The 24,004-nt window shown below is 42.2% G+C and overlaps 1 protein-coding gene across 5 annotated transcripts; it reads left to right on the forward strand.

The window, feature by feature from the left end:
• Positions 1-2,563: 2,563 nt before the first annotated feature.
• POLD3 (DNA-directed DNA polymerase) lies at positions 2,564-23,724 on the forward strand. 5 transcript variants are annotated; one of them, XM_087377506.1, is made up of 9 exons: positions 2,564-2,696; positions 3,501-3,719; positions 5,055-5,110; positions 11,223-11,347; positions 11,467-11,626; positions 11,805-12,250; positions 22,197-22,775; positions 23,042-23,156; positions 23,260-23,724. In XM_087377506.1, the coding sequence occupies exons 2-9, from the start codon at positions 3,657-3,659 to the stop codon at positions 23,399-23,401; spliced, it is 1,686 nt and encodes a 561-aa protein (XP_087233632.1). In that variant the 5' UTR covers positions 2,564-2,696; positions 3,501-3,656; the 3' UTR covers positions 23,402-23,724. The 5 variants fall into 5 exon arrangements, with proteins under 5 accessions (XP_087233632.1, XP_087233636.1, XP_087233635.1 ...); XM_087377510.1 differs by having other exon boundaries at positions 23,048-23,156; XM_087377509.1 differs by having other exon boundaries at positions 22,200-22,775.
• Positions 23,725-24,004: the final 280 nt, after the last annotated feature.

Raw genomic sequence — 24,004 nt, forward strand, 5'->3', positions numbered from 1 at the left:
CCCTCCCATTTGTGTGTGTGTGTGTGTGTGTGTGTGTGTGAAACTCTCTCTCTCTCTCTCTCTCTCTCTCTCTCTCTCTCTCTCTCCCCCTCCCTCCCTCTCTCTCTCCCCCTCCCTCCCTCCCTCGCTCCCTCCCTTCCTCCCTCCCTCCCTGTGTGTGTGTGTGTGTGTGTGTGTGTGTGTGTGTGTGTGCGTGCGCGCGCGCGCATGCACGCGAGTGCATATAACTCTTTCTCTCTCTCTCTCTCTCTCTCTCTCTCTCTCTCTCTCTTTGTGGGTGTGGGTGTGTGTGTGTGTGTGTGTGTGCATGTGCGGGAGTGCATATAACTCTCACCCCCTCTCTCTATCTCTATCTCTGTCTCTGTCTCTCTCTATCTCTCTCTATCTCTCTCTCTATCTCTCTCTCTCTCTCTCTCTCTCTTTGGTCTTTAGCAATTGTACATGGCATGTGCTTTGTAAACTCAAAAGCCTTGCTTTCTATTTTTGTATGATGGGTTTTGCAATCATTGGCCAATTAAGAAGCATGGTTTAAGGTTTGTGCTTCAGTTTTGTGTAAGAAGAAGAAACCATTAAGAACAACAATACTTCTATGAAAGAAGAACAAGCAATGCATTCAAGTCCATGCTAATCACACATTTTTTTGGTGAATCGAACCCAACATTACAAAGGACACAATACTCCAAATTTCTCCACGATATTGGTGTATGATGCATAATTGCGCCTAGAATTATGTTCCAAGCAGAAAAGCAAATAAATAGTTTTGCTACATATTTGGGGTTTTGGGAAATGTTCTCCTATTGCCAAAAATGACTTGCAAATTGTCATCTGAAAGCATGGGTTGGTGTATGAACATGTTTGCATTGGCATCCATCCCATACACAAAATACAAATGCTTGCATGCAAGGAATGCCTTCCCCTCCGTCACTCGATCCATGAAATCCCAACAACTACATGCTGGGTTCTTGGGAACGTCGACATTATAACTTTCCCCCATCACTCTAGAGTTTTTAGTCTCTATCTTGAAAACTTCATGTTTCAAGGCTTTCAATAGTGTGTGGTCCTTTACTATTGCTTCTAGAGCAAGGGCGGAATTGATCCTTGTAGTAGTATCGCGATCAATATCTTGGTGCAGATGCATTCGAATGACACTCTATTGGTGCCTTGTGTAAAACAAATCCTCCCGTGTCTAGGGATTTTATCTCATTCTCAGTGAGATTTGTTCCATGAGTTACTAGCCATACTTGCGGAACTCTGGCCAAGGAATTTTGTATCGAGGAGCATATATTCCAAGTATGGTCCATGTGGTCATTGCAAAACCACATGTATTGCCTTCGCAAGCCCGCTTGATTTCTTGGTTGCCCTTGAGAGGTGGACCAAGGGCTGACCAAGGGCCAAAAGGATGGAGCTGGCACTCCTACTGCTGTGTTCTTGATATTTTTCTTGCACTTCCCTTGTCATGCCCCTAACCATCCTTGACATTGCACTCTGTTGTATGGTGGAATCCTTCTCATTGCCCATATGGTATTGTGGACTTTAGTCTCCACCACCTTCTCCAAAGATGTATCGACCGTCGTCGGCTCCATTTCCACTTGTTTCACTATGCTTTCAAAGTTGAGTTGTCTTGCTCCTTTCTTGCGATGCTGGTTTGTTGCCACAAATTTTGGCCTATGAGTGGCATTTTCCTCCTCTGTTGTCACGTTCCCCTCTAATGTTGGAGGCATACAGGCTAAGGAAACCAACCTTACGCCCTCCAATGAGGAGAATAATCCATTGAGCCCTAGATGGGATAATGACTCCGTGTCCAACAACTAAGGGGAGAACCGACTATGAAATTGAAATAGAAGTGCCTCCCCTAGTGCCCAAGGCTGGCGACCAAAATGTATGACCAGAAAGTAACTTGCCTGACTTGGCACAATCTCCAAAATCTAGTTTGTGCTCTTGAATAAATAAGATATCAATGGAACCCGTAGTAACACCTGGATGAAGCTGATCCCGGATCAGTTGTTTGCGGCGGCGATGTGGGATGCCACCTAGGCCCTGTGTGTTCCAACTAAAAAACCTCATCGATGGGAGGATGTAGAGTGGAACACCTTACCCGACCTAGTGGCGGAAACAAACCCCTCAACAGGAGAAGACCTCCTGCTCGAGGAGTGAGGAATGGAACTAAGTGGTGGAAAATCAACAGGGGAAAGAACCTTGCCACCTGATGCCCTATCAACAGGAAACCCAATCACTGGCTCACCAAAAGTAGAGGACACAAACTCCTCCTCTGGGAAACTTTGGGAAATCTGAAGCATCTGCGAGAGCTGAAAATGAGTTCCTGTGAATTAGGCCAGACACCAAAGTGCGAAGAATCCCTTCTGAGGAAAGAGGATCAATAGTGTAAACCATCCAGCCACTGCCTACCAAGAAAGGAGGGAGAGAAACTAGACCCGGGGAGGCAATATCTAGCAACATCAAATATAGGATTCGCTCATGTGGATTTGGGATTGCTTTTTATAATGTGCCACGTGGCTCAAGAGAGGGCTGCCTAATAAAAATGCATTAAGTCGTATCCCTTAAGGTCAGGTCAACATCACTTGGGGAGTGAACCACGATGGTTAACTTCACCATAGAGCTAGTAACGGAGGGAAAAAAAGGCGGGGAAGCGTCGCAACTTGATTTGCAGAAGCGTCGTATCAAGGCGATTGCATACGGTAAATTTGCTCTCAAATCCTCAGCTTCCTGCAACGCACAATTTAATCTATCCCTTTGCTTTGCTTTAATCGTGAGCATTTTTTAGCTATGCTGATCTGTTGTCATTTTCACTGGTATTGCCACTACACAAGGCGTTATCATTTATTGGGTCAAGCATATCTCAAGATCTTTACTTCATTTAATTGCATGCTTTCAAATAATTAATTATGTAAACCGGTCACAGTCAAGTGGGCATTTATTTTCTTATTAGAAGCCCTTATTAATTTCCCAATTTGTTTCACATCGAGCGAGAGAGCGAGAGAGAGTAAGTGGTCTGGCTATGTCGTGCGTGTACCCTAATTCGGTCTAAGGATCAAGAAAGGTAAATGGTCAAGAAGGAAGGATCAATTTAACTATAAATATCTTTGTTCATTCTATACCAATGCAGAGAGAGAGAGAGAGAGAGAGAGAGAAAGACTCTGCAAACACCAAAACATGAGACATATATATTCACATTGCAAAGAAAGAAATCGCACATTTGCCACTACCTAAGGATAACTGTAGCTACACAGATGTTAAAGGGTATGATACAGCTCTTCAAGTCTCCTGAAACCATAGCGCCTTGGGATGTCAGCAAGTCCATTATTTTTTTCTGTCTCAAATTTATCGTAGACTGATCTTTTTTGTAAACTTTCTTTCTAATGAAGATACTGTTTGGTTTTCTTCCCTATGTAGTAGGCTTTAAAAAAAACCTCTGAGATTTGTAGAACTGACAAGACATCTAATTGAAAAACGCAATGTAACGTAGTTGTGAATTGATGCAGGATTCTGGATAGTCTGTCACGTTCAGTAAGGACGGTTGTTGAAAAGCTGAGGAGTACAAGGCTTTTAGTGCTGATAGTTCTGTACACATAGGTCCCTAATGGCTCGAGCTTCTGAAGAATATCAATAGCTGAGAGTCGCATTAGAAGTCTAGCCTTATGGCTCAGGGGTCTGAACATATCACTCAGATTTTGGCATACGTTTCAGATAACCTCCAAGTGGTAAGCATTCTTGGATAAAGGCTTGCTTTCACACGTCGTGTGTTCTCTCCTTCATATGAATTCACCCCTTTTTAATTGTGCTACTAGCTGCAAGTCTTCACTCAGTTCCAGATATCGGGGATGCCAAAATGAATTTCATTGAAGTGCGACTGACATGTACAATACAGCTCTATGAGTCACTTGAGGGGGGAACTTGAAAGTGGACATTGTCCATAGAGCAGCCCGAACCAAACTCTATGAAAGTACACGTCATATTGGGTGTTATTCTCTATTGTAGCTAGCCTTGGGCCTTTATATGTTGTGACAGGGCCTGTCAATTCTCCAAACAAGATGTAATCATGATATTATCGTTTCCACAGTCAAGAAATACCAAACATACAAAACTGCAGTGGTTGTGATTATGAAAGCTGTAAGGATTGTCTGTCTGAATGCAGAAATGGCCATGTATGTTGCTTAAGGTAGCTCTGTCAATTGTGTTTCGATTAATCCATGTTGTTTGGAAGATGTTAATAAAAAAAGTGTTGAAGTTTGAAACTGTGCAATGGCCAATTAATTGAGTTTTACAGGCAGCTTACCCCAGTGTTGGGCCTTCAACGTGACACATTCTCTGCCTTTTTTGACCTCACATTTGGCAGCTCACCAAGTATCGCATAGGTGGGCCTAAAGCATGACACATGCATCCTCTGCCTTTTCATAATCCAGAGATTGTGCAGAGCTAGATCGTTTGGTGGATGGAAAGGCTTTATCTTTGTGAGCATGAAAATATATCAGAGTATGATCAGAACTGGGACTATCAGTAGTAGACCACTCTGCTTGTTTTGAGTCTGAAGATTATGATAATTAGAATTTCAAACAGAACTTATGTTGCGATTCTTCATCAAGGGAGTGGTTGAGGGGAGTATTTTATGTAAGGAGGCTATGATGAAGCAAATGTCCAACGTATTTGAGAGAGAAAATGCAAGCCCAGCGTGAGGGGGGTCACTGTGCCAAGCTCTTGAGGTCCAGCCGGAGATACAGGCACTGAATCAAGTTAGGGAAACCAAAGCTTTTGATCACTGAGGAGGAGACAGATTGGAGAGGAATCTGGAACCCTTGATAAGGATTGCTATTCTGAAGCTCATGACATACCATGCCCTGTGTATTTTAAGTTTCGAGACTAGTAAAAGGTAGGAAATTAGGGCTTAAAAGCATACAGACATAGGTGATTCTGCAAGTCGGTGCTAATTTTTTTTGAATATTCTCATTGAGTAAAAGTGACAGGTTGTGTATTTGTTTTTTCTCTTCTTCTACATGATTTCATTAATCTTAATTGATCCTAAGACCTTATTTGAACAGGTCTCCTACAAATGGCTGAGTAGAAAGCTTTCCATATCTTCAAATGAAGCAAAAAGGTATTGCTGTTAATATATTGTATTTAGGGAAGACGGATGGTGCTTTTATATGCTTATAACCTGGAAGATTCTTTGCATTGCTTTAATATAATGAAGGTCTTTTGTTGTGAGCTTGAACTGCTGATCTGCTTGGTTTGCTTTATAATCAAAGAAAACAGTGCAGGTAGATTTGTTCTCAAGGTTTCATGCATGATTGCTATTTTGGAAAATGAGATTGTGAATAGATATAATAATGCTGAGTTCACAATGAAATACACGCAGATATCTGACGCAAGTTCTGCTATCATTGTCTAACCTTTGGTGAAGCAGATCAATGGGCTGTGGTACATTGCTACAAATGAGTTCATCTGCCTATTTTCCAGTTAATCCATGTTTTTCCTTTGAAGCTACCATCCACATTTTCCTCCTTGAATGTGGTGAATAATCTGTTTGATGAACAAGATGCAACCTTGTTCTTTATTCGTCCCATGGTAGTGACCGTAGGAGAAAAAGACATAGATCTCTAGTGTCTGTATGTGAAAATTCCATTGTCGCTTTAAAGCGGACTGATTTGGTGCTTGTTTGTGACACTTGCCTCGGCCCGCCTCATACTATCCACTCCTGCTCAAGTTTCTCCCCCCCCTCCTTGCAGGTTGCTGTAATCCTTCCTTCCCAGCCCATCTCAGGGCTGGTCACTGCCCCCTTACTTCAGCCCACACAACTCCCTTTGTGGTTGCTGCAGTCCATGTTGCACCTTCTCACTTCCCTCCTTTCTCTAGCTTTCTTAATAGCACTCCTTGCTGCCAATTTCCTTTGTTGCTTTCTTCTAATCACAGCTCTCTTTCTACACACATCCCCTCTTCTACAATCTAGATCTAATAATTAGTTTCAACACCGGCTTTTATTTTCCAAGCTAGATCTATCATCTCTATGTATATTGTTTAATTCCATGTATGATGTATATAGATCAATAGTCAAGTATGGTAGAATCTACTAACTTGTCGATGGATGTTTTGATAATTGCATTCTCTAGGATTCGCTCTCTCTCTCTCTCTCTCTCTCTCTGTCTCTCTGTCTCTCTGTATCTTTCTCCCTTTCTTTCTCATGTGGAAAGAATAAGAATTTACAAAGGCGGCGTACTAGACTCACCTAATTTTTTTTCCATACATGTACCTATACTTGTGCAGTATGTATGGGGTCTAATATATGGTAGCAACTTGTCTAGAACAGCTTTAACTTTTTCTAGATCCATAATATGACATAAATACTTAACCTACTTATAAAGAAGTCACACTTAGACTTTCTGGCATATTTCTTATGTTGCTTGAGTAATTCAAAGACTAACTTTAAATGCTCTAAATGCTCTTGCTTAGTTTTACTAAATATAAGAATATGATTCAGAATGACAACTACAGATTGTCTAGATACTATCAGAGCATGCTGTCCATCAAGGTGATGAACATAGCAGGGCATCACGTTAAATCAATTATGACATTAGAATGGATCCTAGCTTGATGATACCAAGAATGTAAGTTGATTTTATGAAAAATACTTAGCTTCTTGTGATTGATCAAAGAGCGTTCCCTCCTTTCAGCCTTTATCTTCACAATGATGATCAAGATAGGGTAATTTAATCCTTTTACTTCTCAAAAAGGGGCTATAATAAAAGAAAAGTTGATGAAAAAAATCGGCTTTGTCCTTTGTTGTTAGTCATCATATCTTCGGGTATATTTAGGATTCTTGAACGTAGAATCAAAATCCAAAGTAGGGAGCTTCATAGCCCGTTTTATTTTTAGTTCTTAGGACCTTAGTGATGAATTTATGAATATCCCGAGAAGACCATGGTATAAGAGGTAAGTTTATTCTCAAGTAAAACTGCACATAAGCCATGAGAATAGACTGAACAATTTGAAGGCGAACATGTAGTGGCCACGTAGATAATGTCAAGAGCTTTTGCAACACCCAGAGTCTCTCTTGTGGCAGAGAATTATGCCATCTTCTAGGATAGCCCAAATGATGCACCAACTGATCAGACGAGAGCACTATTCCAGGCCACAAGATGCCATGCTGTTCCCATTCATGGAGAGGCAAAAGCTTGGATTTCATGAAATTTACTTTCAAACCAGTAGCACACCCAAACAGATGTAATGCATGCACAATATGCCTGACATCATCCTGGCAGTTCCGTAGTGAGAAAAAAGAACCATCAGCATAAGGCTGACTAACAAAAGGTGCTCCTCTTGGTAATCAATGTCGTGCAGCTCCCGCCTAGAAACCAAGGCATCAATGTGCATCAACAAAGGATGAGTAGCAATCACAAAGAGGAGAGCACTAAGAGAACATCCCTGTCAAACCAAACGACTTAAAGACCAAGAGGAAGAGAGGGCATCGGATAAAAGGCAAGTTGCCCTCCTCATAGAGCTAGTAAACCACATTTTGCATTTTGGGCCCAAAGCCCAACTGCAGCAATGAAATCCCATCTGACGGTGCCAAATGCTTTTTCAATGTCCACTTGCATGATAAGAACATCTTGTTGAGTGTATTTGGCATATTCTACGCCAATATAAGCATGTGCAATATTATCTACGATTTGTCTGCGAGGCATAAAACCATACTGAGCAGGATGCAAGCCCATGTACAAAAAGTGCGATATACACAAGACCAACATTTTAGAAATTAGCTTGTAGACAACAGGCATCAGGGTTTAAAACTTGAACCTCATCATCAAGCTGCTGTTTATTCATTATCCAAGTTCCATCTCAGCGCATGACACGGTGCAAACAATGCATGCGGCGGGAGGCATGAAGATTTTTGAAAAAGGCCTTAGAAGAACAACCCGTATGTTGCATAGCTTTTTGCTGGAACGAAGCTGCCATTTTCTCAGCTTGCGTTGATCATTGTCAGACAAGCAAGGAAGGGCATCAGTAAGAGCTATTTGATCATCCAAAGACAATTGGCTTTACTTGGCTACATAATTAATGTGCTGAACCAAAGCTTTTGCATCTGCCACTTTGTGACACAAATCTCCAAGATAGCTTTTGCCATAGGCTTCAAGGATGTCTTGCATTGATATGGCATAAACGACTCCACGTCTAGTCTCCATCAAGGTTGGTATCCTCGTTGCATACTCTCCATTGGCCTTTTGCCCTCGAGTTACGTTCACCGGAGATGCCGTTCTATGCAATCGACGAAGAGGCCCTTTGCTCTGAAATTTTCAAAATCCCCAATTTCAGCGTGACAAGCTATGTCATTTCATTTTGTCTCCTTTGACGCCGATTGTTAAATTACTTCAATGAGGCCCTCAGGACCGTGGTCCTTTAGAGAAGAAACTCATCCTGAGCATGGATGTTTTTATCGAAGCTATGCCTATATATTAATATAAAATACTGGCGAAAGTTTATGAAGCCCATTTTTTTAGTTTCACAATATTGATAGGATGCAGTCCTTTTTTATTTTTTTTCTTTTGAATTTTGAAGTAAAAGATGTAAATCTCGGCAAAACTTTAAATTTTTTCGCATAGAAGTTTCAAATCCTAGCGAATCTTTCAACTCTCTATTTTTATTAGGGCCTACAAACTTTCGATAGCAATATAAACGTTTAGCTTCTTAAGGAAACTAATAGGAAAAAATCATCTATGATATTGAGCCCTAATACTAATGGAACCTCACTTCAACTAGACCTTCGTAAAATCAGCGTCGCCGAATTCTTTTTCTTGCTGGCTGAGCAAAACTATTGCTGAGGAAATCACACACTCTCTCTCTATCTCTCTCACACACACGCGCACACACACACACACACACAGAGCACTAGAGCCCATCACAACATCTCTGGATGCCCCCCCCCCCCCCCCAAGGCTTTATTATCAGTCAGAAATTCTGAGTACAAAAGTTCAGCGTTTCAACTGCTTACAAAATGCATACGTGAATCTTTTTACAAAGGAGCTCTCAAGCTCGCTCTTTTGGTAATAGCCACTTGTCATTATTCTTCTAAGATGGCATGCTTATTTGGTACTATAGCTAGCATTCTGTATAAGCATCCTTCCTTGACACCTTTTGCTACTAGTTGGGCAAAACTTTGGAGTCTCCTTAGCACTTGGTGACACAAATGATCTCCTGAATGCTTGCTAAGCTCCATATGGCTTGGACGTTCAACCCCTCTTAGTACCTGCAACAATTAATTAAAGCGCACAGGGATTTCAACCATTGTGGCACATCCCCTACATCAGGCATACATCTTTGAAAAAAAAACACCGCCCTTTGAGCCAAGCTCATAACTAGTTCTGGGACAGAAACCTGGAACTCTGGGATTGGCTCATCACCCCAAGCATTATTAATTTCTGAAAATCCTTCCTACAGTGTATCCAAAAATGGTTGCAGCTCCGGATTCGTACATAACTGAGGATTCTTTGTAACCACTTGATGACGCTTGGCCTCATTTCTATTGTGCTGTTGAGATTCCATGTTATAGAGCTCACTTCAGGCCAAACAAGTAGATGAAAAGACAAGGAGGGGGACACGGAAGAGGAGATATTAATAGCGAAAGCAAGGTTGAAAAGAGAGGGTAAAGAAAACTGGATATCAAGAGAAGGAAAGGGGGAGCGGAGGCAAGGTATGAACAGGGAAGAGAAGAGGCTAAGGTAACAACAAGATTCGAAAGCAAAGGGGGGCTGATAGAAAATCGAATCAATGCTAAAACCCCCAAACACCCACACGCATGCACACCCACGCACACCCCTTGTGGGAAATCCCTGCAAAGCGATGGAACGTGACGACCAAAGCATGAGAGTGGGTGCAGAAGTGAAATGCGACTTGTATGGCAAGAAAAAGGCAGCGATGCTGCCCGAGGTGCTTGAAAATGGAGGCGATAGAGATCGCGACGCACAGCAGCAGTGAGGCGAAGTCTTGGCAAAGCCAAACGTGGCTGAACAGAGCCGAGAGCCCCCCAAAGGGGCTGGCCGGTTAGTTTGCAGGCAGGAAGGATGGGGGGGAAGATTGCTGACCTGCACCTCTCTACGACACCACACACCACCACAAGTACACACACACACACAAAAAAAAATTGTTTTTTTGTAATTTTCCTCCCACTCCCTTATTTTATTATTTATTATTTCTTTAAACTTGAAATAAACAAATAAAAAACGAACAAATTAAAAAATAGTGATAATATTTGATTCCGTATGTTTGCGTTGGTGTTTCATTTGTTTTCTTATATGGTTTATCTTTGTTCTCTTGTGTTAGCACAATAGTTGTTGTATCTTTCTTCTTCTTCTTCTTTTACTTTTTTTTTTTTTGGGGTGTTAGGTTGGGTTGTGATGGAAATTTTACCTAATTTCTCTCTCTCTCTCTCTCTCGCTGGCTTACTCTCTCTTCACATTCCTCCTCCTAATTTTCTGCTTTGTTTCTTCCTTTTTTCTATCAAAGGTTTTGTTGTTTGGTTGCGATCTCAAAGCTTAGTAAGCAATGGGATTACCAAAGAGATTACGGATTCGAAACCTAGATGTCAGCTTATGCTTGAGTACTGATGAGAACATAAGCGTAGCTTTGCTTATATAATTTTGTCTAAAGTTGTGTACAAACTCTCTTCTTTCCTTTGTTCTTTTGCTTGTTCTATAAGAATTTTAATTTGTAAGATTGGATATATTCTAGTCTTATGAAGGTATATATGTAATTTTGTTTGGGTTTATGATTTCAATTTTGGAAAGGGTATTTTGGTTATACTTAATAGAAGTTCACTTTTTTGAAAAAAATAAAAAAATTGGAAAGGGCTTGGAGTTTGCAGGGTGAATCATTGTCATACTTTTTTCATCTAAATTTTGTTGTCTCCAGGCCATGATCACTCCATGCTTGTGTTACAGACTTGAGGATTTCATTAGACATTTTGGCATGTGTTTTTAGAGGATGAGTTTGGGAATGTTCTTGGATTCATCTAGGTATATAGACATTTTGGCATGTGATTGGCTTTATAGTTAGAGTGATCCATTTTTTCTCTCCATCGTGTTGCTTACATGGGTAAAAAATAATGAAAGCAGTGCAGGTTCATCTAGCTACCTTCAAATCACATTGAATGGAAATTTCTGTGCTAGCCTTGCTTTTATCATTGACTTTAGTGCTAATCTAATTTTTGGAACGTACAGATTGTTGCAAAATTTTGTAGAACAACATGGCGACAGTATAGAAGTTGTTTATGTGGTATCAGGATGGTCAAAAACAGAATCTCACTGCTATTCTGTGCAGCTTGTGCCAAAGTCAAAATTACAACGTATGTGTATTTCGAGTACTTGTTTTGCTTATTAATGATAGCTCTCTGCTTGTTCCTCCTTGGATCATTTCTCTTCTTCTTAGCAATCGTTTGCTTCAATGCTCTTTTTGCATCTGCAGAGGCTAAGGATATGCTCAAAGGACATGTTTCCAGTCATGTTTACAGCGTTCAGCCCTGCATACCAAAGGATTCAGCTGAGCTTTGGAGCGCTGAGTATGTTCAGTCAGAGGAACTTTTTAATCAGCCTCCTGAACTTAACAATTGCCTTCGTGATAACCGGTAAGGTTTCTGAAAGCTTGGATCAGAGGACCTATGGTTATCAAGTTCTGGCCTCTGTGCCACTGCTAATTCTTATGTTTTGAAAAATTTTTAATGATACATTGGGCCTGTCAGGCATCCTCTTTCTTCCTGTTAGACAAGTCAAATAATTGGAGAGAAATTGGCTCTCTCTGTGCAGGTTTAGTGCAATTTCTTGTCTTTCAGTCACTCGTAAAGCATCTGGGAGGGACCCTCGCACGGTGCCTTTATCTTCATCTAAAGTATCTGCTCTAGATGCTCCATCAACTAGCTCTTCTAAACCTCCTGTTGTGAAAGCTGAGGTGCCTAAATCTCTACCTGCTGCTTCTGGACTTCAAACTTCTTCTAAACCAAGTGCACTGGGAACCAATGCCAAGGATACAGGAACAGCTCCAACTCCAGCTCCAGCTGCACCTGCACCTGCACCTGCACCTGGAGCTGTGAGTAAAGGAAATGTTGCAAGCAAAAAGAAAACCGCAGGGGCAGGTGTTCAAGGAGGTGGCTCTTTAGCTAATCTTTGGGGTCGTGCATCTAGTAAGCCAAAGCCAAATTTGCCTGAAGCTCAAGTGACATTGGCTGTGCAGGGTGTCCCAGCATCTAAAGGAGGTTTTTAACTGCTGTACCTTGATATCCATTTCTTGCTTTTGGAAGGGATTGAACTGTCTACAATTAGGATTAACAGTGTTGTTTTGATTTGTTATCGTTGTTTACTGCCCATATATTGTAGCTCATTATTTTTTATAAATATGGGAATGTGAGCTCCAAATCGAACTGGAAATTCCTGATTAATGGGAAAGAACTGAAGCCTGAAGAAACTCCTAGACTCAGGGATTTTGTATGTTCTACCTCTTAATCTTAAGTCTCAATTATCGATTAGTGAAATTCTTTTGGTTGCAAAAGAATCTTGTGGTTTGGTGCAGTTTCACAGCTTCTGGCTGCTTTATGCTTTCACCATCCGTCCTGGCAACGCACTTTCCTATGCTGGTAGTCTTGTCATTGCACTTCTCCAAGACTGAGCTCATTGAGAATTGAAAGGATCCCATGAACACCAACATGCGTTTGGGAGTAGAGTAAGGAAACTCGGGAGGTTTAAAAAATATAGGGATTGGAGAGGGGAATATATGGCTATGTGTTGTAAATGTTGTGAGAGTGTTGAGGGTCAATTCCTCACTTGTGAGCCTCTAGATGGGGAGGAGAATGGGGATTGAGCTGACATGGGGAGGATGAACTGTAGCAAAGAAAGGGAGCAAGACGGAACTTACACAGGCTGAGAATTAAACGCCATGGGGGGGTGAACCGAGAGAGAACAAGGGGCATGGTGGCCGCCATGTGGGTAGCAATCTAGGATGCCACATGGGCAACATCTCAAAGCCTGTTGAGGGCCTAAATTGGTGGGCAGAAGGGCCCACATGAAAGGCTGTAGATGGGGCCTGTAATTAGCAATTTATTAGGCCATGAAAGAAGTCTGCTGGTTGGTAGATTACAGGTGCAGGTCAGGCCCGCTTGTGCTGCTCAGTAGTCAGCAAGAGTTGGGCTAGGAGGAATAGCAGGCTTGGCAGACAGTGAGCAGTGTTGCTGCTGGTTGGGATTTATTCAGAAAGAAAGAAGGAAAGAAAGAAAGTCTATTAATGTCTAGGAAGGACCGAAGCATCTATGAGACAGGAAAACCCCAAATACAATGAAAGCTAAGGGGTGGGGCCATTGAATGGGCACCCAGCCCAAGGCTGATACGAGAAAGTAAATACATCACGCTGTTGCTGCGCGAGAAAGAAACCGAAGGCGAGGCTAGAGGTGGAGATTCTTGGCAACCGGCCTCTTGATCAATTATCCATTGATCTGAATAGCAGGACCTGCGTATGCTGTCTGTGGGACCAACTCCACTCGGTGGCTCAGGATTGACAAGATGAGCTCATCTGATAGTGGCTTTGGATCTGGAGAGGGCTGGCATCGTCGAGGAAAGTCTAGCGTCTGGGCCCTCTCTCCTCTCTACTCTCTAAGAAATAGCTCGTCGTTTGACAAGTGCTACTGCCACTCCAGTGGTCTGTCTCCCCATATCAAATAGTGGGGAGGAGATGTCTGTGGTTCTCATGTGAGTCCACCTGTGGTTGGGTCTGTCAGTCATGACCTCCTGGTCTCTACTGTGTCTTGTCCCTTGCTGCTATTGGCTCTGGCCACTTAGAGAAAAAATTTGTGATCGTCCTTTGACTAGGCTTTGATGCTCCCCTCGTGCTCTCTGCACTCGCAAAAGCAGATCTCTATGTTGCTGGGACTCCAGAAGGAAGCTATCGCGTCATTGATCAAGATGTGCCAGGAAACTTGAGTGGGCCAAAACCACTCCTGAATAGATAGTGGTGCCATCCACAGATCTCATAGTACAGAGGGCATCTGAATGCACAATGCTCTTCTATCTGGGTCTCCTATGTGTCACATAAAGTGTAGATCCGTCTTTCATGAATGCCCCATGCTTGCCTTGTCTCAAGCCATAGCTTGTGAGATGATACTCAGAATTGCCTAAGCAAGTTTTTAGTCCACGGTAGTGTAGCCCGGGGGTTTGGTAAACCCCTCCTTCGAGACCCGTAAGTAGTGGTCTCCGTTTGAAAGCTCCTGAGGTGCAAGCCGAGTCTTGTATAAATAAATCCTATTTGATGACTTGGTGCACCTCTTGGTAAGTCAGTATAATGCACGGAGCCTCAAGGTTGTACTGAACAACTATTGCATCCAGGTGGGATAACTATGCCTGTTGTACAGCCCGTGTTCGTGTGCCACTATATTTCTGGTATTCTTCGTTCGGATTAGGACTTGTCCATTGTCGAGTGTTGCCTTCATCGTGTTCTTTGCGATTTGGCTAATAGAAAGCCGATTCGTGCATAGATTAGGTACATGGAGAACATTTATAAGTTTTTTTTTCTCACCTGAATCCGCGGTGAGATGGAATGCTCCCAATCCCTTCTATTGAGGAATTCTTGTTGTCTTTAACAGTCCATCACTGATGAATCTGGATGTGTTGCAGTACCTTGACTTATTATCGGACATGTGTCTATAGTCACCACTATTAGCATAACAAGGAAGGCCTTGTCACCGTCATTTGCATTGTGCAGTTTCTGTCATGACAAGAGAAATGATTATTTAGTTAATTAATAGTCATTAGAACCTTATTATTGTTAGTCGCCAATTTGATGGTGCGGTTATATGTTTGTATTTATGTTCAATCAAGTGGTGTAAATAGTACCGCTAAACTATGTAACATTGGCCAATGATTAGTAATAAAGATGTGCACACACGTGTCTAGGTCCTAGTGGCAATAGGAAAGGGAAGGGCGCATTAGAGTGCATTAAATGGTAGGTGCATGGGTCATTGGATAAGGGCAGGTGTAAATGGGAAGATGGAACTTGAGTGATCTCTAGGGACATTAATGAAAGGGTATCACCTTTAATTGTGAATCTCACCTAGCATTCTCTCTACCACATTGCATTCATCCGCCTTCTCTCTCCCACCTTGCATGTAGGTCGAAACAAAAACAAGTACTCACGAGGGCGCTCTTCCCCATTAGAGGGCCAATCGGCATTCAAATTCTTCATGCATTGCACACATTCACATTCTTGAGAAGTCTGGTTCTTCACAGTTGGTATCAGAGCGGTGATAGTCCACGATCAGGACGAATAGGAGAGGAGGGCAGAGGGCAAACCATGGCGGCGCGACGAATCAGGGAAGGAATGCCTCTCTGATATATATTTCCAGCAAACAGCCTTTCGTTCTTGCGAACAGTCTTTCTAGAGAGCAGAGAGCCTCGAACATTGTGTTGCAAACAAGCTTTTCTGCCCTCGAAAGGCTGAAATTCTGAGGGTCTCAGGCAAGGGCTTTCTTTGAAATTTGTTGCTCTTGGACGGGGAACGGGGTGACTCCCCCCCGTCCCCCCGTGTGAATGTATTCTTAAAATCCTAAACCGTGAGGAAAAGAGACCCCCTTGTTCTCCCTTACGGAAAGTCAGATCGGAACAAGATTTTAAGGAGGTGATAGTAGAATCCAGCGGTTCGGCACAAATTTGCTTCCGAAGAGTATTTCTCCGATCGGATGTACCACCCACCAAGTACCCCCTATAACGGTATCTAGAGCTCCAACTCAAAATAAGTAGCCCAAACGGAGTGTACTGGTTTACAACAAAAATACAAGAAGAAAAGCCTAAAAGAGAGGGAAGAAGAGGTCATTTGAAGTGGTTCTTGGGCACAAGCGAAGCGGGAGTCGGATAAGTGCCACCAACTCTACAACACTTGACTTTTGCTATAAAATAAACCCCTTTTATGAAATTACAGCAAGTCATTTTCTCTCTTGTATCACTAAAAGGAAAGAATGGAAGGGGAAGAGAGTTATAACAACGAACTTATTCCTTTTCCTCCATTACCCGAAGGAGAGAGAGAAAGAACACCTCTTGAGTATGATGGATTAGGTGAGAGTTGCACACATCTTTAGTACGATAAGATTTACAGCAGTCTCTCCTTCAAGAACCTCTTCATAGGGAGTTCTCCTTTCGTAATGAAAGAAGAAATGAGACCATCCAAGAACAAGGTGATGAGTTTACGCCTTCAACTCGAAATCCAGCACACATCGATTATAATCTAGGTGCAAGAGAAAGAGAGGAGACTCCTGTGGATAAGGTGAATTTTCAGCTTAGCAATATGATTGAATAGTCCATTATGACAAGATTAGGGACTAAGAGGGCTCTAGACTTTGGGAATGAAGAATTGAGTACCCCTTCTAAGAGATCCAAATTCCAACCCCACGAGAGAATCGAGTTTCCCAAACATGATGGGGCAAGGGAGGCTGACAAAATCCTCAATTAGATTTGCCATTTTTAGCTATACTTTGCCCATCAAGACAAGACCGAGCAAGATAAGCTTGCTCTTGCCACATTGCATTTGTAAAAGGATGCTCTAATGTGGTGGTCTTTGTCACAAACATGAAAAGAGCCTATGTATGAATGGGCTAAGTTTATGGAGCAAGTGAAAGACACTTTCATGCCACCGAGGCATGAAGAGGACCTAACCTTTCGTTGAGAGAGGTTTAGGCAGTTCGATAATGAGAGTTATGCAGATTTTACAGCCAGGTTTTGGAAACTCTCTCTATAGTTACCCAAAAAGAGTGAGGAAGATAGGAGAAATAAGTATTTAGCAGCTTGTTTTGGGTGTAAGAAACGTAAGCCAGGGCACGTATGGCATAAGTGTCCCATTCTCTTGGCTAAAACTGCCAAGAGGAATTCGGTAAAAGGGAAAGCCAAGGCATCGAAGCAAGAGGGTGAGGCTTCTACCTCGTCATCCGCGGAATTTACTGTGACTATTGAGCTAATAGTGAATGTGTTGGAATGGTCACCTCCCCATCTGCAAGCCCCCATATGAGGAGAGCATGGGGGAGGGAGACCTAGGGTAGAAGATGCCCAGAGAAGAGATGGCTGCCACATGGACAGCAACAAGGTTGTCATGTGGGCAGCACTGCTCAAGACATACTTGGACATGGTGCCACTGTACGGATCAGTACGGATTGCTGCAGGGCAGTGTACAGTAGGTGGCGGGGCAGCACAAGAGCCTGGTAGAGGCACAAAAGGTGGCGGGACAGGCTAGGACTTGTACGAACAGGTACGGCCCCTATACGATAGCATGGCGGGTGTCAACAGGCAGGGACACGACCTGCAAGCAGAGCTGGCACATTGTGCAGCAGAGGAGGAGCAGAGGCGTGCCTTGTGGGAAGGATTGCGACCTGCAGAAGGGCCTGGGAAAGGGCGGGACCTAAGGGCGGGACCGTGCACTGGAAGGGGCCAGCAAAGGGCCCTAATGGGGCTGGTTGGGCTAAGCCAACCAAGTTGGTTGGGCCAACCAACCAGGTCGGTCCAGTCAGCCCAGTTAGGGCTGGCTGGTTGGTCCATTTGAAAGGGCCTTGTGCCCTATAAAAGGAGGCCATTGTGCCTCATTCACTTATCCAACTATCCAGTAAGAAAAGGAGCGGATAGGAGCCCACTCCCTTGGGCCTCACATTGGGGGTGAAGGAGAGTGGAAGGTGTGCTGCAGACTGAGTTCCCTAGAGGCTGGACCTTGGCTGTCTTCTAGGGCAGCAAGGTGTTGTGATCATCATCATCACTTGGAGCAGCCCTCAGGACAACAGATAGGAGCAGCAAAGGGGGAGCCTTAGGCCTACATTCAAGAGGACAAGGTGACCTAGGAGAAGCTGCAGACTGAGCTAGAGTGGCTGCCCACCTAGGCTGGCTTCAGGACAACAAGGTAGAAGGGATCTAGACAGAGAGTCTACATATGCTCGAGGTGGAGCACGCAGACTCAGAGATCTAGAAGTGCCAAGCTTCTAGTAGAAGGACCTTTTGTTATTGTATCCTGTTCTAGTCTCTGGACAGACGGAAATATTTTTCTATATTTTTCTTTGGGCATTGTCTATTTACTGGCTTGCACATCTATGCATATAAGTCAAGAAGTTTGTGATTCCGCACCCCACATCACACTGTGTGAGCTTCTGGGCATTACTATGAGTCTTCCGCTGTGCGTACCCTCTGTTGGGTCATTTCTAATAGAATGTTGTCTATTCAACCAATATCTTTGGGCCTCATGATCTTTTTAAGGTGTACGCATTCGTGAATCGATAGAGAATAGTGGTTCTCCTAGATGATGGATGCAATTATGACTTAGTGAGTGATCGATTGGTAAAATTACTCCATCTTAAACTAGAACCTATAAAAAACATGTCACTCTCAGGAGCTTTTAGGGGACATAATGAAGAAGATACATTCATAGTACGGAATATCCCTTTTCGTATACAAAAATATAGAGATCGAAGGGATTTTCTAGTAGCTCCTTTACAAGACGTTGACATGATTCTAGGTAAACCATGGCGGTATGATTTTAATCCTTCTATTCATCCTCATATTCATCATTGTTGCTTTGTACATAAGAATGAAAACATAAGGATCATAGGGGATCAAGATGTGTATACGATTCCATTGATTACTTTACCCAAGCGAAAAGATTGGTAAAAAGAGGAGTAGATTGTAATCTTGTGTATATATGGGATTCATGAGATCTTCATATCTCAAAAGAAGATAAGGAGAGAAATGAGTTACTTAGAGCTTATGAGGATCAATTTTCTAGAGATGACTCATTCGAATTGCCTATGGAGAGAGAAGATGATCATGCCATAGACTTAAAAGCGAAGAGCTTCTACTCCATGTAGAGTCCCATACAAGATGAACATGATAGAAATAGAGGAGGTAGAAAAACAAATTGAAGATCTATTGCAAAAAGGCCTGATTCGACTAATCTTTTCTCCATTTGGGAGCACTTGTATTATTGGTTAAGAAGAAGGATGGATCATATCGTATGTGTATAGATTACCGTGCTTTGAATAAACTTACGCTTAAGAACCGGTATCTGATTTCAAGAGTGGACGATTTATTGGATATGCTTAAAGGTGCTAAAGTTTTTAGCAAATATTTGGTTATCATCAACTTCGGATGAAAGCTGGAGATCAACATAAGACTGCTTTTCGCACTTTGACAGGAATGAGTGTTTGGTCATGCCTTTTGGCCTAACTAATGCTCCAGCCACTTTTAGTAGGTTGATGAGAAGGGTTTTGCGACCCTACTTGGGAAAATTTGTCATAGTCTTCTTTGACGACATTTTAGTTTTCAGCGAGACTGAGGAAGAGCATAAGGATCACCTTGCTGAGGTGATGGAGCTCCTAAGGAAGGATCGATTGTTCCTAAATACCAAGAAGAGTGAGTTCTTCAAGACAGAAATAGAGTATTTGGCACACATTGTGTCTGTTGAGGGAATTCGGGTTGACCCTAAAAAGGTCAAGGCCATAATTGAATGGCCAATATCCAAAAATATACATGAGTTGAGATCCTTCGTAGGGATGTGTAGTTATTATCGCAGATTCATTAAGAATTTTGCACGTCTTGCTTCTCCACTAATAGATTTGTTGAAGAAGCATTCCTTGTATGGGTGGGGAGGAGTTCACCAAGTAGCTTTTGAGGAGCTTAAGAGAACTTTGGTCACTGCACCAGTGTTAACACTTCCGGATATAGACAAAGAGTTCTTTGTTGTATGTACGGATGTGAGTGGTACCTCGATTGGTGCATTGGCAGTCATTCATGCTTTGAAGTCATGGAAGCATTATGTATATGGTTCTACTTTCAAGATTAAGACTGACCATCAAAGTATCAAGCACTTGTTTTCTCAACCCATTGTTTCTTCAAGACAAATCAAATGGGCTGAATATATTCAATCCTTCGGGCAACCAAATATTGAATATCAGCCAGGAAAGGAGAATTTAATAGTTGATGCTTTGAGTAGACGGCCCCAAGTTAAATCACATTTCCGTGATTAAGGAGAAATCACTAGGAGCAATGGTTGAAGCTTATCCTTCAGATGAGGACTTCGTTGAAATTTATGGGAAGCTTCAGCGTAACGAGGTTGACGACTTAGAGGCCTATCCATCGTGGATGGATACCTATTGTTGGGACGTGCCATATGTGTACCCAAAACATTTCGGTATCTAGTCATCAGTGAGTTACATGCGAGTCCATATTCTGGACATAGAGGCATTAGGGGGACCATTGATAATATTGAGAGGTACTTCCATTGGCCTAAACTTCGCAAATAAGTTTTAAGCCTTCGTTCAACAATGTGATGTATGTCAGCGCATTAAGTAAGACTGCTGGCCTTTTGCAGCCTTTGCCTATTCCCTTTGAAAGGTGGGAACACATTACAATGGGTTTTGTGTTAGGTTTCCCCAAGATTGCTCAGGGTGAGCAGATTTTCACGCTTATAGATAGGCTGAGTAAACAGGCTTATTTTAATCCCTGTAAAAAGGAGTCGTCTACTCCTAAAACAGCAAGGTTATTCATTAGGGAAATCTTTAGGTTACATGGGTTACCAAAATCTATTGTATTCAACAATGATGGCCGTCATTATCAACTTTTGGACAGCGCTATTAGAGAATCTCGGAACCAAACTGAAATTTACTACAGCCTTCCATCCTCAAGGAGACGGACAAAGTGAGAATGCTAATCAAACCATAACTGAGCTTATGTCCATGACCAACCTAGAAGGTGGCCAGAATTCTTACCTATGGCCGCACTTGATGGAGAAAGATGAGAGAGTCATCACGCATGCCTTACGCATGGGCTGATTTCAACTACACCATGATCCACTTTTGTGTCTCCATTCGTCCTGATGATTGTGTTGACACAAACAAGATCAGTCCCAGAAGACGACCACAAAACATGGATCTACAAGGAAGCACAAAGGTTTGGAAAACTGTGTGAGCCAAAATACAGCAGCTATAATGAAGATGTTTTTCAGTTCCTCCCATTTAGGTAGGACAGCATAGCCAAAGATGCAATACAAGGACAGCTCATTGAAGCTGCCTTCTGGGATCTATGGCAAATAAATCAATGCTTGTCTATGTGATTTCGGAGCTTTTGATGATGAGCTTGCTAGGATGGACTAACACTTGCATGATCCAAGAGGTGCCACAATATCTGGGCAAATATTTATCTTACTTTTCCTTTTGACTCGGTTGGCACAGAAGGCTCCTTTTGCAGCAGTAGGTAGCCTTTATGTCCAACCATCACTTCCAATTTGGAGGACAATTATATTGAGCAGGAATGGTTGTAATGAAGGCGAAAAGTTGGCCAAGGTAGTGGGCGTTGGGATTATTTGTACTCGGGGGGTTTTGCAAGATAGAGAGGTCAAAAAGGGGACAAGGAGTCTCATTTGCAGTATATCTTTTGATGTAACTGCTACCTAAGCTATACTTAGCTCTCCTACTTTTTCACCTCCGTCGCCTCTCTCTCTCCTGTCTCTTCAACTTCTCTTCCTCCCCTTTCCTTGACACCTCACTCCCCCTTCCTTTCTCTCCCTTCTGCTAGTTCTGCCCTCTTCTCTGAATCTGCCCTCCCTTCTTACAGATTTGATTTTATTAAAAAATTGAGTAGGTTTGTATGTGTTTGATGCAGTCAATGTACATGTGCCAAATAATAAAATGTAACTCGTGGTCCACAAATCTATCCCTTTGTACTAATACCTTGTAGCAAACTTCTTGGAAAATTGAATACCATATCCAAGCACAGTCAAATCCTAGATCGCAAAGGACACATGCTAGTTTCACTGTTCCTTTCTTCATTTACCACTTGCAGAATAAGATGCTGTTAGTGCTTTTCAATTTTCATCACAATGCCAGGTATTCTGGCCTCCTACATTTAATTGCATAACCATTAATGTGTGTATTTTTTAAATTAGGTTTTGGAGTGGAAAATATTTAGAGGTGATCTCCTTTAGAGTCAAGTGGTTTGAACGTTTACAGTTGCAATAGATCCATGGTAAAGTTAGCTATTGTATATTAACTTGAATATCTGATCTGTAATCAAAGTTAACCTGAAGTATTTCTTTTGCTGAGTTGACATTAAAACAAAGCCTATAGTGAACCTCTTGTGCTTGCTTTACACTCAATTAACTACTGAAACCCATGGTAAACCTTGGAATTTGTTTTACAGGAGATGCAGATTCCCTCATACAAGCCCAAGAGGTCTCTTTTGATGGAAGCAGCGATGATGATGCAACCGAATTTGCACGTTTACGAAGAGGACATGTGAAAGAAGGCACTGGGAGGAAGAGGCGTGTGGTTTTTGAGGATGATATTTCTGATGAGGAGAAAGAAGATATTGATTCTGAAAGCATCATCAGTTTAGGCTCTCCTGAGATTGCTGAGGAAAGGCCAGACGTTGCTGCTGTAGGGGAACAAAATGGTACTGAGAAAAAAAATGGGGATGCTTCCAAAGAAGAGAAAAAGCTCAAAGTCACTCCTGTGATGAAAATTGTAGGAAAATTGCCGGCTGATGCTGCATCAAAGGATATGCATAGCCAGTCAGTAGGAGGCAGACACAAGGAAATGATGGATTTGGATGGAAATCAAGTTTTGGAGTCGGGAAGAAGAGCAACAGAGAATGATATCAAGGTAGAGGATGCAAGCCTGTCAAAGCATGGATCTGAATTGGTTACTGGTACAGCGGCAGCTGCAAAACCAAAAAAGAGAAAAATACTTAAAACTCAGATTGATGATCGGGGACGAGAAGGTGACCTTCCGAGGGCAACATCAACCAATATCCTTCTCTTTGTGTTATTTGTTGTAGCTGCTCTTTCTTGTTTCATTTGTAGATGGCGATTTTGTGCGACCAGTTACTTGCTAGGTTTGTGTTATATCTTAATGCTCTAACTTTGAATATATGAATATATGGGCCAAGTGTTTTGCCAGCCAGTTGAACGTATATATTGGATCTGATTTTATGTTTGTGAGGGTCCAATGCATAAAATATTCATACACCTTGTCTTTTGGGCTCAGTGACAGAGGTTGTTTGGGAGAACGAGGATACAACATCAAATGATAAGGATGGAATTCTCTCTAGAGAGGCAAATGCATGCGTTGAGATTGAGGAATCCAAAGTACCAACCAATAAGTAAGACTTGAAGTAGTAAATGTGCATCAGCAAGACAGTTTTGGTGTAGATAATTTAGTAGTTTTAAAGGACATATTGATTATCTGGCTCACAAAATTTACAGGTCATTGGCTTTTGGGAATGCAAAGGCTTCTAATGCAGCACATGTTCCCCCAAACAGAGCTAATAACAAGTCTTCAGGGAAAGTGGCACCAAAGGATAGCCAGCAAGGGAAAATTCTATCGTTTTTCAAAAAGAAGCCCTGAAGTTGGTTCATACTGATATGTAAAATATGGTTGATTGCACTATTGCGAGTGGTGTCAGCTCAATTTTCAGAAAAGATATGTTTTTGTCGCAGCTTTTTATTGCCACACACACAATGTAAAAATTGAGTGCGAGTGTGAATGTAAGTGTAAGCAGAGAAGTAGAGAGGGTGATAGAGCAGGGAGCGGAAGGCAATTGAGACGGCAGATGGGAGAGGACAGGCAGACAAAGGAGACGAGATGGGCGAGAACAGAGACTCCAAAGCATAGGCTGAAGAAGTTAAGGAGATTAAAATGTTTTTTTTGACTGATTGATGAATTTGGAACCAGGGTTGCAATTTAATTTGATTTGATTCAATCTATTGTCCTGACAACAAATTTGTAGGTAATAGTGGTAGAAGACAGAATAAGGCTTTCAACTAACCACCTCTAGGCCTGGGTATTTTCCAATAGTATACATATTTGGTAAAATTTTAGGAGGGGACAATACAACTTAGACTTACCACCTCTGAAGATGTCCAATGGATATTTCCCATTGGCATATAAGTCGTGTAAAAATATTTACACTGGTTTAGGACCAAAAGCTCAAAAAATCAAGGGTGAAAA

The sequence above is a fragment of the Dipteris shenzhenensis genome, chromosome 7 (genome assembly GCF_047967505.1).
Source record: "Dipteris shenzhenensis isolate YYH24624 ecotype China chromosome 7, Dip_SZ_1.0, whole genome shotgun sequence".
Taxonomy (NCBI): domain Eukaryota; kingdom Viridiplantae; phylum Streptophyta; class Polypodiopsida; order Gleicheniales; family Dipteridaceae; genus Dipteris; species Dipteris shenzhenensis.

What these genes read in the sequence shown, in the direction of transcription:
- POLD3 (XM_087377506.1), top strand. Translation starts at nt 3,657, where the DNA reads ATGGCTCAGGGGTCTGAACATATCACTCAGATTTTGGCATACGTTTCA. An exon ending in TCTTCAAATGAAGCAAAAAG is followed by an intron (nt 5,111 to 11,222) that starts GTATTGCTGTTA and finishes TGGAACGTACAG; the next exon opens with ATTGTTGCAAAATTTTGTAG. An exon ending in AATTGCCTTCGTGATAACCG is followed by an intron (nt 11,627 to 11,804) that starts GTAAGGTTTCTG and finishes CTCTCTGTGCAG; the next exon opens with GTTTAGTGCAATTTCTTGTC.